The sequence below is a fragment of the Tachypleus tridentatus genome, chromosome 8 (assembly GCF_004210375.1).
Source record: "Tachypleus tridentatus isolate NWPU-2018 chromosome 8, ASM421037v1, whole genome shotgun sequence".
In the NCBI taxonomy this organism is placed as follows: domain Eukaryota; kingdom Metazoa; phylum Arthropoda; class Merostomata; order Xiphosura; family Limulidae; genus Tachypleus; species Tachypleus tridentatus.
In genome coordinates, this window is record NC_134832.1 from 4,203,322 (window position 1) to 4,222,973 (window position 19,652).

Here is a 19,652-nt window from a genome sequence, read left to right on the forward strand (position 1 = left end):
TCTTAGAATGAAAAAGCATAACTTGTGTTTATTTACTAATTTTCTGTGGTGGTTACAATGTTGGTCAAATCCATCAAACTGGTACAGAGATACAGTGATGAAAATAAAAGATAAAATATAAGGTTATTTTCTGAAAGAAATGTTTGATAATTATCTGGGAGTTATAAAGGTTTCACATGAAATTTGAAAATTTTCTTTTGCTTGAATATTTTCAATCTTAAAATTACTTTGCATGTTGGATGGCCAACATTAAAAAAAAATACATGAGGAAATTATTATTTTAGAAAAATCTTAAAATTTTGATATGGCATTTCCACTCACACAATTAGCTATTCTCATGCAGTGCTGCCATCTACATGCAAACTTTTTATTTAATCATGCCAAAAGCCTTTTACTCCCCTTGTTGAAATTGGAAAATTCCATCATGTCTCTCATGCAAATTATCATGTGTTACTTTTCAACCATTAGCAGTATGACATGATCATGTGATGCAAGTGGCTCCCTCTGTGCTCCTTTAACAACTTCTTGTTTAGCAGTGCAAAAGTTCTAGTTTTGACTCAGTGTGGTTTACTTTAGTTTCACTTACACTTTATTTCATTTAATTTCCAGCATTTTCACTTTCCTTTTTAAACCATTTATTTACCCATGTTTTGCCATCAAATCTTTTGCTTGTTTGTACAATTTCAAGTATGCATTTCTAAGTTTGTGTTACTAATTTGAGCCCATCTAATTCTGCTGAAGGCCACAGGTACAGGTGATGCATCAGGGGTTTTATCTGCATTTATCTGTAGGGAGAGTGAAATTTATATGGACAACCTTTGTTTTCTTCCTGTGCTTTTCAATCTTAGCTGTGGTGACAATAATTTTGATAGTGTTTCTCTCTCCTTTGGAATTCATCATAACTTCTCACGACCTGCCTGAAGATTTTGTTTGGCGCTTGTTGGCTTTTTTGGATTGCATTTGTCAGGTGTGTGATTTTTTGTTAAGTGCTCCTAGAATTTATTACCCCAAGTCCTTTTCATTCATGTGATTCTGCTTCCCAGCTTTTGTTGCTCCTCCTCATTCTGTGATATTTGGGTTCACACTGGGTCTTTTTTCTCCCTTATGTGTAATTGCATTACTATACCTTATACCCAATGGACTTTGGATCTGTCCACTCTATGTCATCAGTGAGTAGACTGCCCTTATGCATACCACTTATTATTGAGGTTGTTTTTTCCTGTTTGGGGAGCAGTTCCCAAATTTTTCATAAACTTAACAGGTACCATGCTTTTCCATTTCTTTTACCTTGCTTTATTTTTATGAACACATTATCCTGGCTCCTTTTTTATGGGACATTCACATGGCCCTGTTTTTGTGGCATTACATGTTTGATACAATTTCAGTATCTTTGAACTTAAGGGTTATTTCTGTCCAATAACAAGTCAGCACTTTCTTTTCTAATGGCTTCTTTGTCCTTCTCAGGGGCTGAGTGTGGCACCAGTTTCTGTCTCTCAAACTTCCCCTTCTCTGCTTTTGATTTTCATGGCAGTGGAGGGTATGCTTCCAACAGTTTTGGTGACTTACACAGTGGGAGCTTGTTTGATGGCCTTCATTTGTCAGTGGAGCCCTTTATATCTAATGTTTTTGATTCAGATTACTGTCAGAAGGTTTCATCATCCCATTCTTACTCTTTTTAGCATGTCTGTTTCCTTCATCCTCCTCAGAATCCCTGGTCATGCCAGCATATTTTAAGGTGGTTGAAGCCCTTGTCACACAACAGGCTATGTAACCAGCCACATGTGATTTGAGTGGGTTGTACTCCTGCTAGTTTGGAGTTCCCAAGAAAATAGGGAACTGAAGCCCGGTCATTGATCTGTCCTGTTTCTTTGGACAAACAAGATGGACATCTGCCATGCTTATCTGCACATTCCCATTTTGGTGTTCTTATCCTTCTCTCTTGTTGGTCCATTGTGGAGTGGTGTACCAATTTTGCACCCTACCCTTTGGACTAAATTTGGCACCTTGCATCTTTTGTTGATTGGTGTGAACCTTTTCTGTACTTCTGCAAGCCCTAGGGAGACATTTTCTTTTATCATGGATGACTGGCTTCTTTTTGCTTATTTCAGTTTTGGTGGATTGATAAATCAAATTGGTGAAGTCCTTTCTTTGTCTTATGACACAGTAACTGGAACACCCATCTCAGTCTGGTCCAACCTTCTTCTCTCTGGCTTTATTTTACAGGATAGTCCATTTATAATGCCATGTTTGTTCTCTACTTTATTTTACACTCGTGAAGTTCTTTTGCTCTTGAGGATGGGGCCTTTGATTCTTCCTGTTCTACCCCTTGGTCAGACTCACACGATGTTCCTTCAATGGGTCCTTCACAACCAAGGGAACCTTGTTCTGGATCCTTCGAATTCTTTCATCTTCCTTTCTTTCTATGTTATGAATGATTTCTGTTAGTGGTTGGATATGGCTTATATTTTGGTGGACATCCCACTTCCTCCTTATCAGCCAAATTTACACCCAATCACTGTGTGGCTTCAAGTCATAAGTTTGTGGTGGTGAGTTTGTAGATTTTATTCCTATCATGTCCTCAAACTCTGCTGTTTGTTGGTTTTGGATATTTTTTCTAGCTGTCAAGAATTGGTTTGTCATAATTCACTTACATAATTTAATAGAAGTGACTAATATCCATTATAAAGGGTGCACCCATTCGATATCCATAGATTTCTTACCTTGGATCTTATTTTTTTGGCCTGTGATCATCACATCTGTTTGATGGCATATCATGTACTGGTGGCTTTCAACTTTATGGTGAGTCATCTTTTTTGACCAGACTGGCTTTATCAGCAGAGTAGTCTGTTCACTCCCTTATTTTTCAGTGACATTGCTATGAATAAAATACCCCTCATATTGATGCATTTACCACCTCCCTCATAACCAGTTACCTTTCTTTTGGTCCTCTATTTCCCTTCCTTGAGGTTTGGCGACAGCTGCCTTCATCCAGGATTGGTGGAACAAGATTCTCATGTTTATCCTCCTATTCAGTTACTTCATTAGGTAGTCTTGCACATACATATTACTCCTTCATCCTTTACCCATGGTTATGTATTAGTAAATATGGGATGTTTCTTGCATCTGGGCCCTGGCTCTTGGCTTTATGTTTAATGGTTGCTGTTAGTTTTATTTCATGGCCTTTGAAATGAGGTCTTAGTTTCCTTGATATCTGGGTTTTGAGCATCCCTATTTCATACCTTTCTTTTTTTTTTCACTAACACAAAGTCTTTCCTTTCACTATCTTTACCATTTTCATCCATTTTATACAGATACGTTGGTCACCTTTGCATCTGGTACTTCCAGATTGGAACATTAATGTTTTACTCTATACCATTACTTTACCTCTGTTTGAGCCCATTGTCTTGTATTTTTTGTTTCACCTGTCTCTTATTTTACCTTTGTCCTGACTTGTAAAGATTTCTATGCCCAGTGAATGCACTTCGTTGCTATATTGCCAACATGACTTCCTTCAAGGGTTCCTGTTCCTGGCTGTTTATTCCATGGCAATTCTTTTTCTCTCAGGATCTTTCTCTTTATATCCTTACAAGTTTGGTTCGTTGTTTCATCCAATTGGCTTTTTCATCTCTCTCTTCCCATCTTCTGTTTTTCTGACCTCTGAAGAAGATTCTGCAGTCTGGTATGTTGGCCACCATGCTGACATTCGTCTCTCATTATCTCTATCACTTTGCAGTTTCTACATTCTTGAGGTGTTGCTTACCACCTCTAGCTAAACTAAGACTTTGGTGCAGCCATAACACTGGGTAAGTCTTTATTAATGCTTTCTTTTCTTGCATGGGCCCTTGCTTTGAATTTATCTCTTGGATCTCACTCTGTGGCAAATGGTGCCCTGCCAGGTATTCTTTAACAACAAAATATGCACTGTACCCCATGTTGACCACACACTGTCATCCACGGCTCTGCCTGGTCACTGTAGATATTTGCTGAAGATTATCTACCTCATGATAATTGCCTAGTAAACAAGACTGTTCTGGATTGCATGAGTAAAGCTGAAGGTGATTGCTGCCATCCCTTGAGGGAAGAACTTGGTATGGTCTGCTTTTCAAAATATGATATAGTGGTCAGCCATTATACTGTCTTAGGTAATAATGTTCCTCTGGACTCTCCAACTCATTTTAACCCCCTTCTCCAAGTGGTATATGGGAGTTCTTACCACTTACCAATTCCAAGTCACTGGGGTGATGGACTATGTGTTCCACTAAACAGTTGGCTATAACTGTTCAGTCGAGAGTAGGGCAGTTGTGGTCTATTGGTATAGATGCAATGTAGCCTCCATTGGAGTTGATCTGTCCCATTACTGTTGGAAGTGGCTTCCTGATACTATTTCTGCTATTGCAGGAGTTGATCTGTCTCCTTCCTGGATGATGTGTTATCCTCATACTATTTATGCAAACACGAGTTGATTTGTCTCTTCTTGGATGATGTAGCCCCTGATTATTTGTGCTATAACAGGAGTTGATCCATCACCTTCCTGGAGGATGTGACTTCCTGATACTATTTACATATTTAACAATACACACAACTGCTGGAGTTGATTCATCACCTTACTATTTGATGTGGCTTCCTTATCTTATGTATACTAAAATGGAGTTGATAAGTCATTATACTTGTTGATGTAGTCTCCTTCTGTTCATTTACATATACCCTGAGTTGATCTGTCACCTTAGTGTTGACTTGTCTTCCTGTAATACATTTCATACCACTGGGGGTTCATCTGTCTCACATGCAGTTCATTCCTTTTGAATGGCTGCTCTCATTCTGCCTTCATGTGGATGTCAGAGCTATGTGTTGAGGTGTTGGATTTGATCAACTAATCAACATAAGTCCTCACACAGGTTAAATCCATTTTTTCAATGCCAGATGGCCAGTCTCTAATTGCTGTAGGATGTTGATACCTGTATTGTACCTAGGAATTGGTGTGGAACTTAATCCCTAACTTTTGGGTTGGAAGTGACGATGGTACAATCTTCATTTTACCTTTGCGTGAATGTTGGTACTCTGTAAAGGAGGTTTTGGATAAATTTTACTAGCCAAGTATGGTTTGATGTGTGCTATGTATTCTACATCTTGTGATTTTCAGCCTTGTGTTTTATGAATTTCTATGCACATATGAAAAGTATACCTGGCTTAGAAACTGTGTAGTTCTCCTATTTTGATCTTCAGATCTGTTTTTATCATGGTCAACGGTATTCTTTGGATGCTTCTATGGGTGCTTCTGTTTTACCCTTGCACCAGTCCCTCCTTCTCAGTGTGATATTCTAGCTATTGTTGTGAAAGGAGGTAAGTACCAAATCAGAAATTAAAATTTTCCTGCACTGCAAATGTATTTCTGATAGGCACTTAGATCTTTTCATAACAATTTTCTAGTGCTTGTTTCTTCTTTCAAACTTCGAAGTGAAGATTTGGTAGAGGAGAGTAAATGGAGCGACATGCATCACATTAGGATGCCATGCTCTTATTGGTTAACAACTGATGCATGATAACTTGCATGAGAGACAGGTTGTAATCTTCCAATTTGAATGTGAGGGAGTGTAAAGCTTGTGGAATGTGCAAAGAAAAGGTTTGTATATAGAGGGCAGCATTGAACAACTATAACTAATCTTGTGAGTAGAGGTAAGAACCTATTGGAAATACATTTTCAGTGTAGAAAAATTATAACCTTAATAAAAACAAATGGCATTTTGTATCCAAAAGCTTTGTAATGTTTATTGATAATATGCAAAAGTTTGTGAAGGTATGCTTACTATATTAAAAGTTATAGCATGAAAATTAGAAGCTCAAAATGGTTACAAGTTTGGTCCCTAGGACCAAGCCTGTAGTGAGAAATCTAAACAGATTTGTTCTAACTTGTTTTATTGAACTGTGTATTAGATATATAAAATATCACTAGGTTTCTGTATTAGACAGATTTGATCTAACCAGACAGTTTTTTATGGAATAAAGTTTAAACTATATAGAATACCAATACATTGCTATATTAGAGAGATTTGAAATTGGATTTAAACTATAAAAAAAGCATTAAGATTCTGTTGTAGATAGATGTGATCAAAGCTGCTTTATAAAATTGGGCTTAAGCTATACAAATACTGCTAAATTTCTTTATTAAACAAATTTAATTTAATCAGAGAGTTTTATGAAATAACATTTAATATGAGTTACTTATACATCTGCTGTAAATCTAAATGTTTGATACTTTATATATAAATGCTAGGATCTTTAAGTATTCTAATAACAGTAAAATGTGGAATAAATAAATACATTTGCTTTATTTTGGAGAATTTCTTGGATCTTTTCACTATATCTGATTCGTAATTACTAATCAGCATCAGTATTTATTAGCTTTTATATCTTTTTATTTAACAAAAGACATTAGTATGCACTTTCTCTTCATTGTCGTGATTGGTATGACCAAGTACTTTCTAAAACTTACTATGATTTCATACTTTATGTTCTGAACAACTTAGTCTTTGCTTTGTCACTGTTAGTTTAAAGAAACCATGCGTGGTGTTTTATTTATGAGATGCTCATCAAGATATGTATGTGGTGATATATTCAGCTATGTCAGGCTATACATTTGGTCTTTAATACATCAGTATAATTTGACAGAAACAGAATTTTTGCTGCTGATTGATCAAAAATATCAGGACATCTTCTGTCAGCTGGGTTAGTACATGGACATAGCTGTTAATGTAACATTACTTATACAATCTTTCTTTAAATTCTCTTTCACATAGTGTGATGAGTAATGTAAAATTACATGTGTTTTACTTCTCTTTCATCCAATGTGATGAGAAATGTAAGATTACCTTTATAGCCTGTTTTTTTTTACTTTTCTTTAATGCACTGTGACGAGGACCACTTATGCTGATAACTTCATGAACCTCTCTTCATAATAACATACCAGTTATTGATTGTATCTTCAGCTAGATATAACTTGATTCTTAGACATGAAATAGTGTATTTCAAGGGTAGGATCTTCTACTATATTAGTTATTCTGTGGAATGTTGCTTATACACATCTACTTTTCACTGTTGCTGGGCATAAATTTGATTTGTATTGGACAATTTCTGTAGGTAGTATTAACAGCTAAGTCATGCACTACACTAACATAAGGTACATTTATATACTTTATAATGATTGTCATAATTATAAAAAAAATTAATAATTTGTAAACTATTTGCTTATTTTGAACGAAGCATTGTTCACTCAAGTTATCTGTTTTTTTTTAGGGTGATAACAAAAGTGATGTGAAAGTTCTCAGTAAATCTGTTGAAGAGAAGTCATCACCATCAACAGGTGTAAGAATGTGAAACATATAATTTAACTTTCTGACAGAAGTACTTTTGGAATTTTTTTCAAGTTTATGTTTTTATTTTGATCTTGGATTTTGTTGGGCATAATCCAAAAGTGTAAAATGTTTCAAACATGTTTTAACAGTGTGTGTGTGTTATTAATTTACATGAGTATTTTAAAATAATGACATTTCATTTTCTCAGAGCATTATGGAACAATAAATATACTACTAAACATATGGTTTGCTAGGTCTTGAAAATCATGGAATTTTTTAAACAAATTTTTCAGTACTGGGAATCCTGAAAATTGATGTTTTTTATCAGAAGGTTTTGGAAGAGTCTTTGAAAGTCTAACACTCTAGTTTCCATATCCCTTGTTTTTATTGAAAACATGCTGTACCATTTATATCATTTTCACAGGAAAAGATCTTAAGGGATATCTTGACTTGTGAATTAGGAACGTGCTGTTTTGGCAACACCTATCAATTACAGCTTTTGAAGTTTCTATCTCTACTATAAAATTATTTAAAAAGCTTATTTGGCAGAAAGTTAAAATCCAAAAATTGTTGGAAAAAATGGATGTTTCAGAATCTTCCTATTTCTGTATTTAGCATAAACCTTCATAAGTTATTAACAACACTTCTAGCCTAAGTTTATCATCAATTATTGCTTAAACTTTTTTAATACAAAGAGAGAGAGAGAGAAAGAAGTAAAAAAATTAATTGTGTAATATAATGAGTGTCATGAACCTAATCACCATGCATAAAATGGTGAAATATTTGCCATTAAAAACAACCTGACAGCTTGTATCTGTATAGGTCACCCATTATTTATGTAGCAATCAGTCTAGGTAAGAGTATTTCTAATGACACTTTGGGACCCATTAATAAATATTTTAGAGACAATCTTTTCCTTATAAAACAGAACTGTAAATACAGTATTGCAATATAAGTTATTTTGTCTCTTGGTAATCTTGTTAATTCTTTGTTCCAAGTCTAAAATGAACAAGATTCTTAAAACCATTGATTTGTAGTGCCACTTAGTAATTATACCCTCTGGTAACTGGTACACATGACAGTACTTGTGTGAAATTATGAAGTGTTATTAATGTGTGGAACAAAATAAAAGTGGTAGTGCTTTCAGCAGTAATAAGAGTGTTAACCCTTGCTTTTTTGGCTCAGTTGGCATGATCATATATGTTCAGCAGCATATCGGGTACAGGTCAATTTGTTACATATTAGAAAGTAGAAGTAATGTGTTAGATAAATATTTGTTTTTTATTATATGTTAGAGGAGTTCTTAGCTCTGGCCAAATCAGTAGTTTGAAGAAAGATGCAAGGTTTTATCTTTTGTTATGGAATTGAAGTTTGAAAAAGTTAAAATATACTTAGGGGACTTTGAATGATGAAAAATGAAAAGATTTATTCAGTAATGTGCAGTCTCTTAAAATTTCTTTTAATGATTTGTTTCATTGTAAATTTCTTTTCATCATAAAGTATTTTTTTATACCCCAGTTTCTGTAACATCTTGTGCAGCTGTCAGTGGATTTTTAAATAAAATAAAGTAAAATATGTTTAACAATATTGGTGGAGTTCATGTTTTTTTAATCATAAATTAAATCCTTGAAAATGATGATTCAGCTTATTGGTCTATGTGAACTTTCTAAACAACTAATAGAGTATAGAATACCAATAAAAGTTCATTTAATGATTGGGCCTCCTGAATGTCTTGATTAAATGGTAAAAGCTCTGATACAGTATCTTAAACCATAAACTTCCAGTAAATATTATTTAAATATTTTTCTCCTTTTTCTGCCAGTAACTTACTAAAATCTTCATTATTGAAGTACAAGTTTTATTGTTCTTTGGTTCAATAGTAACTTACTACCCACGTCATTGTTAAAGTAGAAGTTCTAATTTTCTTTGGTCCAGAACAGACTTACTACCCACCTCATTGTTAAAGTAGAAGTTGTAATTTTCTTTGGTTCAGAACAGACTTACTACCAATTTCATTATTAAAGTAGAAGTTGTATTGTTCTTTGGTTCAGTACTAACTTACTACCAACCTCAATGTTAAAGTAAAAGTTGTATTGTTCTTTGGTTCAGTACTAGCTTGCTTCCAACTTGATTGTTAAAAGTAGAAGTAGTTATGTTCTCTGGCGTAACACCAGTTTACTACCAGCTTTATCATTAAACTTTGTGGTATTTTATAAGGAAAAAGTAATTATTCATAGAGTCTAAAAACATTGAACTAATGAAGAGAGAGTTCTCAGTACAAAATTAATTTCTACCTTTTACAGTTTGTGCACTTTTACATTTTGTCCACTTGTAGACACGTGCCAAAAGCTCAATTAGTCAGTCAGCAATGAAACGAGTAAGAGTGAGAGGTGATTGGTCAGACACTGGGCCAAATGCTAGACCTGAAAGTGAATTGAGAAGTAAGTCATCATTGCAATTAATGTAACTTAAATGATATTGTTTCTGAGCTGTAGTAATTTTATGCATTCATTTACAGAATGTTTTATTTTAAGTACTACAGTAATACTGGAAAAATGATGGGGAAAGAATGCAGAAGCAATAAGAGTTGATCAGTAAAAATTACTTGAAAATATGCGAAAATGTTTGTAGAAGCAAAACTTGTATGTACAATTATTAATAGTATTGCAAGAACACACAAGTTCAGGAAATCAGTTCAATACAAAAATGTAAAAACTTATAACCTGAATGCTTTTGAAATGTGGACCTTTCTTCTTCAGGGGCAAATTGGAATATTGTATTTTGTGTTAATTTGCATATACAAGGTATTGTATTTTAAACAGTAACAAAAGTTTTATCTTCATTTAAAAACTATTAAGATGCTTTGGTAACTATTTTCAGACTTATAAGATTTATTGGAGTTCTGAATCTATAATAATGAAAGGGTGTATTGTGTGTGAACACCATACTTCCAATAGGATATTTTGCACCCATACGAAGTGGACTCTGAGAGTGTGCATTAGGATGTTAGTTTTTATCCATGTTCTTGCACTTATGCATGTACACATCTTTTTTGATGAGGCAAGCTAGCGAAAAATCACATAGAAAAGAAGTCATTCCTTATGTTACAAATAGAAATGACAGACTTTCATGCTCTTTTATTATAGATGTATAGCCTGCTAAAAATGGCAAGGCAAGTACTAATACTCCATAGTATACTATGTAGTATATTGGTCAGATTAAGATTTTCTAATATAAAGAAAGTGCATTCCAACAGTGATTTTAGCCCAATAATCATGACCTGCTTATAATGTAAGTAGGTATGTAACACTTGTGAAAGTTCTTCACAAAAATGAAATTAATTGATGAAATAATTTTACATTTGACTTAAATTATCTTAAGATTATGTAGTTTTAGAAAACAAGACATTTAATTTTGATTTTTTTCTACAATTTATAATAAAACATTTGCTATTAAATGTAGTTTTAAATTTATAAGTGTTAGAATCTAGTTTCACATGGACAGAAATTCTTAGAAGTTTCTGCATAGTTAATGAGAGAGAGCTGGAATTGTAGTTTAACTGTGTGTGCTGACAGCATGTATTAGCTACACACACACAGTTGATTGTGTAAGACCTCTTGGTGAAAACTTTAACCATGAGTGAATCATGTAACAGTAAGTACTGCATTTTTAATTACTGTTTTAGATGTTTTTTTTTAAAATAAAGAAATAAAACTTAGATAATAATAAAACCTTAAATTAAAACATATTTGATAAGTTTTTCATTAAAATATGTTTGCTGTAAAGTGGTTTAATCCAGTTTTTAATTTAAGTAAAAAATGAAAGGTGTAGACAACAAAAATGGAAATTTTTTTTATTCTTTAATTTAGAGTCTTTATTGACCAAGGAGGTTTATTTTTTATTAAAAATGATGATGATATATCAGAAAATACCTTAATTCAAAAATAATTTAAGTTTAAAATTGGATCAGTGTTTTTACTTTCATGATAAATTTTATGCACTTGCCTCTTGGCTAGGTTATCTCACACTGTCTTTACTTTAGGCTTAGTTATTAATTTCTTAAAATCCTACCAGTATTCATTGCAGTTAAAATGTTTCATGGCCCTTTCCATCCCATCTTAAAATCGTAATTGGCAAATCATAATGTGTGCAAAAACTGAAACAGTAAGGCTGCGACTTATTCCCATAAGCTAAAAGAAGCTTTGAGTTAACTATCTCAACACAAGCTTGGTCAATTTAAGCACCAAAAAAAGAAATTAAAGTAAATTACTCTTTTTTTTTTTTATTTCTTTCTAAAATGACTTCATATTGTAACACTAAACTACATTTGTTTATCCTAAGTAGCTTTAAGTTCTTAACAGTATATATCTATTTATGATTACATTTTTTGTTTTATTACCTTTTTAATTGTGTCTAATTTCTACTTGCACCATTATATGTTGTAACTCACTTGGGAAACATTTAGATTATGTTATGGTATTAGATTAAATGTGTGCCTTGTGAAACATTTATATTATTATTATATATTTTACCAAGTCTAATCTTAACTGACCTAAAAATGTCTATTTTTACAATTTAGTTACATTTATAAGAAAAATAAACATGAAAAACAAGAAATAAAGTATTTACCCAATTTTTTTTCCTTGCTATCAATGACAGTTAACCCTACTTTTTTGTACTAAACATAGTAATGCACTAAGTAACTTTTATTTCATTAAATAATGAGCCAAATGATATAAACTAATAACATGCCAAAAGTAAACAACTTCCTCTTACTCTCAATTTTTCTGTCTATCTAACTTTGACAAGAGCCATTTCAAATTTATTCAAGCAATCCAGTAATTTGTCCAGAGGAACTAAGGTTGTACTCTGAATGAAAATGATGATTTTCTGTTCAGAACACAAGATTTATAATACATCATTTGACAGATGAAAATCTTGACTTTTTATCAGTTAAATGTAATATGTAATGAAACACAAGAAAGAACTATTAACCAATTCTAAAAAGGAGGATGCGACAACTAGGTGTGTCACAAGTGGTCTGATTTTCTGTTTGATAGCTCTGTATCCGAACAAAATTGAATGCTGTAAAATTATGGTTTGTCTAAGCAATGAAGATTTTATAGTGAGTAATTTACATTTAGTTTCCTGTATTTTCAAAGGGTGGTGCATGAAATGAAGAGAGTATGCCCAGAGAAAATATGTCTTGTGTGCCACACTAGTGGGAATTCAGGATTTTTCAAAAATATTGCCTTTTAGAACTAAGGACATAAAACTTGTATAAAATTAAAATGTGGGTTATAAGCTAAGATTTTATGCTATACTAATTGGTATAACTTAAACAAAAAGTAGTTTAATAAAAATTTGAAAGTAAAACTTTGTGCCATGCACAGTAACTGACACCTGGGGCAAGAGGAGTAAAAACTAGGTCCATCTGAGGGATACTAAAATAGGTTCAGAATACACATACTAACATAGTCATCTAGAATTTATCAACCTAATAATCTGAGCAGAGCCAGGTATTTTTGCTAGTTGATTAACATATAATAGATAAAGCACTTTTTTAAAAGTAAAAACTACACATATTTGGATTTAAAAGCTTTTATAATACAAAGGAAGTTCCTTTGTGTTGAAAACCTTAAAGTCCAGGTCTTGTTTCATCTATCTGTGTTTTGTGGAAGTTGATTTGGAAGTAATTTCTGAAGGTATTAAACATTTTTTTGTATTCTGGAACAATGCAAAATCCAAGTGTAAAATAAGCTATAGAACAAAAGTAATTACTAAATTGTATATGTTACTGTATAGAAAACAGTTCTTGATACTTTCTTGAAATCAGCAGAAATCATACTTGTGAAAAAATGTTATTCAACATTTAAGACCATACTTTTTTATTATTGAAATTATCATCTTTCTGAGCTGCTTTCAATATCTTTTACATTTTTTTATTTTCCTTTGCCCTTCGTGATATGTTTTTTCATTATGATAAATGGCTTAGAAATGTATCACATGAAATAATCTTTTCTGACAATTAAAATATTGAAATACTTCAAAATATACATTTTTCATTGTGAAAATGGAAACATTGAACTGAGTTATTGTCAGTCTTAGTTTGATAACATATCTATAGAGTGTGTTGCATAGAATGTAGTATAAAAATATTTTACATTATATAAAAGCCCAAATTTAATCAAGTTATTCATGCTTTCTGAATTTAAGCCGAACAGCAGGGTCAGCAGCAGGCTCAACCTGAACATCAACCTCACACTCTTCATGCAAGTCTGATGCAGAGAATGTCTGATGTTTTGACAAGAATGTTCAATAACCCTTCTCGAGCCCGTAGCAGGTCCAGTAACAACCACTCTGATGAACAAGGTATGTTTTTTGTCATATTCTGCTGTGTTGTACTTGTTAGTTTATATGTTATGAATGCTGTTTCTGTTAACTCTCTCAACATGGGCTTGGTTGGTATGACCAACCATGTGACCTCTTTGTACCTATTTACTTCTAACTTTCAATATAGTGTTTATATCTTCACAAAATTTGGCAGTCTTTCAGTTAACATCATTTATAAGTCTTTCAGGTACAAAAAATCATTTATTTTTAGTGAAGTGTTTTTAATAAACTAAAATAAAGATTTGCTCCACATATATATTAAGTATTTGTTTTGAACAGTCCATGTGCAAAGTAGTTTTCATGGTAAGATTAAAAATACTTTTCCTCATTTCAAATTGTCTTTATGTAATTTCTAGAACCTTCGAAATATATTTCAAACATTTTTTGTTTTTGTTTCAGTAAAACTTTATGTTTTATGTTATTTTCTCTACCCTAACTTAATATCGGATTACTCAATTTGACCAACCTTGTAACCACCCAAAAAAATCAAAACAAATCTACATTACCCTTTTGTTTCTTTCCTGAATGACTTCAAATTGCAACATGAAGCTAATTTCCTTTATCCTAAGTATCTCTAAATTTGTAACAATATACATCTATCTGTAATTACATTTTATTGTTTTATTGCTTTATGAACTGTGTTTAACTACTGTACTAACCATAATAAATTGTTAATCACTAGGGACATGTGCTGCTTGTGTGAGTGTCTCATAAAAGAGTTTTATTATATTGTTATTATTTGTTTTACCCAATCTAATCACAGCTAACCTAAAAAGACACCTATTTCTACATTGTAGTTACTTTTATAAGAGTAAATAAATAATAAACATAAAAAACAAGAAATAAAGTACTTAACCATGGTAGTAATGCACTAAATACTTTTTATTTAATTAAATAATGCACCAAAGAACATATATTAACAACATGCAAAAAGTAGACAATTTTCTGTAACTCTCTCAGTTTTTCTTGCTTTTGAAGTGTGTGACAAGAGCCATTACAAATTCATCCAAACTAGCCTTTGAGTTTCTCACTGTAATGTTTTTTGTATTATAAGTGAAACTGACTTTTATCTGTTCAAAACACAACACTGTGCAATAGATGTAAACCTTGTCTTTATATTGGTTTTATTCTTCTCCACAAGTTGTAAACCACTTGGTAAATGTGTATAGCACACATTATTCTATTAAATTTGTAATACACAGGCTACTCATGAGCATACCTCATGAAAAATGTTTTTTCTTTAGTTTACATTATCTAACCTGATGCATGTATAATTTTTACATCTTAGTTAATTTTATATAAATGAATAGATACACATGGAAAACAGGAAATACAGGACTTACCTGGATCTTGTTGTTGTTGTTGTTGACTGTCAATAAAACTTGGATTCACCCAACCTGTAATGGAAGGGTTAAAATAACTATTTACCTCTAAATGGGCACATTTAACCTTCCTGTATCTCATATAAGAAACGTTAAAGAGTCCTGCTCTGTAGTAAGTCTAGATGGAACCTACTAGTTGGTGTAGAGAGTGTATTATAATCTGTATAATAATCAGTGATCAAATTATTGTACAAAATAGTGCAAGAATAGATGGTTTATGTACACTTCCAACTGGAGGTAAGTATTTATTTGAATTACATTTTAACATTAAAAATTTAATATAGACATTAGAATTAGATTTTTTAAATAGTGCAAGTTGTAAGTTTAGCATGCGAGTGTTAATTCTTGGGAGAAGAGTAAATATTTTTGGATCTTTCTGTCATAAACAGATTTGTGGAGGTGTTAAACAACATCATCAGAACTGCAGGTGTTTGCCCATTTATTGTGTTCACCATAATTCATAATTTTTGAAAAATCCTTTTTTAAACTTGTAAAAAGTTAAAACTGTTTAACCTTATCAAAATAAGTTTTTGATATTGTTTGCTTCCAATAACATTACTAAATCATTACATTATATCAGTTCAAACATATTTTAACCATGTTACTTGATGCTAGGAAAGATGACAGTAAGTTACTTACAGAGAGCTTAGGTGAGAAACATTGGTCAAGTTTTTCATATGGGTAGTTATGCTTCTTTTATTGGCCTTGGATAATCTGCCTCGCAATGCCTGCAACTTCTTGATGACTTCTGAGTTTTCAGCTCCTTTCCAAAACCTCCCAACAGTAACCTGATGAAAACTAACTTTTGAGCTTTAAACATAGATATTTGTACAAACCTTCTCTGGTATTCATGCAATCTTCCAAGTAGTGCACACAACTACCTGCAAGTAGACCTAGCACTTAATTGGTTATTTTTCTTTGATTGTTTCACAGTTCTTAAAACCAGAATCAAAACTACATGTTCATGTGTTGCAGGTAAAGTTAGTAAATAGTAGCTTTCTTACTTGTATCCAAATATACACTATTGAAATATATACTGCATCAATGTTCTGACTCATTTCCTTTCCTGGCAACTTTGTGTAAGATAATATAAACATTCACTGTAGCTTTCTCACTGCTGCAGTGATGCTAGTCTTTTAAATACAAATATAATTTCTGGTTTCTCTTATGAGGCTTTCATAATTCTTACAACCTCAGTAGTGTTGTTTGTAGATAGCATAAAGAAAATGTTTCTCAACATATTTCTCTTCTTAGTTGTTATATAATTATTTTTCATGCATTTGTAAACATGCATTACACTTCTCTTTAATGCATGCATTTGCTCAATACTTGGAGCATTTGAAATGCCCAGAAATGTTTCAAATATTATTAGTGAAACAAAAACTTGAAAGCTACTACTGAAAAAGATTTAAAAAACAGCAAAAACTTCTTCGGTGTTTATCATGATGTGAAATCCACAGTTTTAAATGTTGAAACTAATTCTTTTACAGAAATACATCTACATGTGGTACTTCATGGTATATATCAAAATATTTAAGTGATACAAGTTAATGAGTGGTTTAAATGCAGGAGCCAAAAGTCAAGGAACATAGGTGAGCATAATAAAGGAAATTTAGTCCTGTGAATATAAGAGGTTAGCCTGCCTGATATATTCTTGTTACTTGTTCCTTGTAAATATAAGAGTTCAGCCTGTCTGATATATTCTTGTTACTTGTTCCTTGTGAATATAAGAGTTCAGCCTGTTTGATTCATTCTTGTTACTTGTTCTTTGTGAATATAAGAGGTCAACTTGTCTAATATATTCTTGTTACTTGTTCCTTGTGAATATAAGAGTTCAGCCTGTTTGATTCATTCTTGTTACTTGTTCTTTGTGAATATAAGAGATCAATCTGTCTGATTTGTTCTTGTCACTTGTTCTTTATAAAATGTATTTTCTCTGGGGATACTTTAGGTGTTAGTAAGATCATTCTGGATAATCACTGTATTGTTGCACATTTTCCATCAGTGGCATTAGCACTGACCTTGTGCAGTTATATGTGTATATCAGACCTTTTACACATATGATTCTCTTGTATACACATTGTGAACATTCTATTAGTATTGATTATTATTTTTCTTTGATGTGAACTTGTTTTAGAATTGTATTTGATCCTATATGAACCTCCCTCCCCTTGTCCCAGTGGCATAACTTGCAATGCTAGTAACCGGATTTCAGTATCTGTGGTGGGCAGAACAGAGACAGCCTTTTGTGTAGCTTTGTACTTAACTACAAACAACAAGAATAAACTTTGTGCATACAATACTAATTTAATTTTTTTTTGTAGAATAACAAATTTCTCTATCAAACTAATCATATGTATATATGTACACATTTAATAATTTTATGTTTTTTAGTAAACTATCAGCTCTTTAATACTTATTATGTTTTAGCAGAGCCTTCAAGCTCAGGAGTTAGCAGACCTGTTTTTGAAGATATGCAGCACATGGAGGAAGAGGAATCAAATGATGCTGAACTTACTGAACAGAGAGAAGAAACACAAATAGAAGAAACAGATGCCAAGTCTTTTGCATTATCAATGGACTTCAGTGATCTAAAACCCCCAAGTAGCTTGTTAGACTTTTCGGGTATCAAAGTTGATGTTGCCCAGTCTGAAGCTATATCTAGTGATGATAATGACAACCCAAGGTTAGGTTCATCCTTATCAAAGAAACTTGTAGTGGAAAAGAATAATGACAATTGTATGTCAGTTGAGACAGAAGTTGCTTCTCAAAACAACCAAAATAGAATAGTTGCTTCAACAGTTGTTAATCAAGATAGTTTTTCTGATAGTAGCACTTGCACTGCAACAACAATAAACAATCAAGATCTGTTATTAGAGAGTAGCACTAGTACTGCTGCATTAACAATAAATGATCAAGATCCTTCAGTAGAGGGTTTCACTAGTGCTGCCACATTGGCAGTAAATGATCAAGATCTTTCAGTAGAGAGTAGCACTAGTGCTACTGCTTCAACAGTTAAAGATCATGATCCATCATTAGAGTGTAGCACTAGTACTATTGCATTGACAGTTAAAGACCATTTGCCAGAAGATATGGGAACTACATCAACAGTTCAGTTTAATAATATCACTTCAGATTGTATAACTAAGGATGAAGGTGTATCGCACGATGGTGGAATTGAAGAAGAAGGTTCAGGGAAAGTTGTTTTGGAAGAAAATATGCAAAGTTTGAAAAAAGAACTATCTAATCGACGTAAAGCATTTTTAGAGACGTAAGTAAAGTTACTTCTGTTTATTATGAAGACATTGGTAATCCTTATTGTAATGTTGAACTGTATGTGCACACGTTCTTTGTTGCAAACTATGAAATCTTTTATAATGTAAATTTTCACCATACTATATGAAAGCAATATGTATATATGTTTTGATGAAACATTTATGTAATGTATGAAGCATTTTCCCTTTGCTTTGACAAGAAAATAAGTGCATTTACATGTGGATACAGATCTTAAAGAATAAGCTTTTATGCATAATTTATAATTTTCATCAGACAGAGATGTTGACTGTACCTTATGATTGAAATTTATTTAAACATCATTTTATTATGTTTGTAAGCAAGAATAATGTACTTTGCATGTGCATTTAATGAAATTTAATGAAATTTTGTTAAACATTCAGAAGTGTTGCCTGATGGAATTTTTACTCATGATATTCTAGTATGATATAGTTTTTATTTCATTACTTTTCAGGGTCATTTCAGAAATTTTGAAATGACTCTAGCACACCTTTTAGAATTATGTTGTTATGAATTTGCATAATTACACACATAATCTTCTGTCTTGCCCATAGCAAATACTTTTCAATATTTTTCTGGGCAATTTAAAAATAAGAACAAAGGTCCATTTTCAAAGTTTAATATCTAAGTGTTATTCATAGTTCCAAAACATACTTACTTCCATCAAACCATAACTATTACTTGACAGCCAGGATTTCTTTCTTTGCCCATCTAAGCAGAGGTCTGATTTCAACCTCAGTTGAGACTGTCATATATCCTATTTTTAGTAATATTGAGACATGTTTTGTTTGATAGTGCCCATTTAGGGAGCTCTGAGGGTGCAATAGAGGGAGATCTTAGATATTGTGGAGAGAATTGAGATTTGCTTTTCTCTGTGTCATCTTTTATTTTGTTGGCTTCTCTGGAGGCCACTTTGGAATAAGCTACCTTAGTCTTCTTTCTTCGGTTTGTCCATTGTGTATGTGTGTGATATTTTGGATCTTCATCCCATTGCTTTTGAGCCTGTACCTTACATGATGGCTGAAGTTTGTGGGAGCAAGTATTTAGTTTTCCCTCCATCCACTGACATTGTGGTTCTTGCAGGGAGGCTAACTGCTCAGTTACTTGAAGAGAGAGTTACACCTTGTCTGCCATGGCTGTTGGAACTATGTGATTTCATTTACCTAACTGGTATGTTAAGAGGGCATTAAATGCCCTCTTTCAATACTTATTTGAAACCTTAGCCTCATCTACC

The 19,652-nt window shown here is 32.6% G+C and overlaps 1 protein-coding gene across 7 annotated transcripts in view; it reads left to right on the forward strand.

Moving 5' to 3' along the window:
- LOC143258428 (DDB1- and CUL4-associated factor 6-like) overlaps positions 1–19,652 on the forward strand; it is a 126,648-nt gene that overhangs the window by 59,597 nt on the left and 47,399 nt on the right. For 4 of the 7 annotated variants that reach the window (XM_076517348.1, XM_076517352.1, XM_076517353.1 and 1 more), the window contains exons 8-11: positions 7,291–7,359; positions 9,685–9,790; positions 13,566–13,721; positions 17,555–18,395. In XM_076517348.1, the coding sequence (XP_076373463.1) occupies positions 7,291–7,359; positions 9,685–9,790; positions 13,566–13,721; positions 17,555–18,395 (1,172 nt within the window). The remainder of the gene's footprint in view (positions 1–7,290; positions 7,360–9,684; positions 9,791–13,565; positions 13,722–17,554; positions 18,396–19,652) is intronic. The other 3 variants (XM_076517349.1, XM_076517351.1, XM_076517354.1) reach the window with 1 other exon arrangement.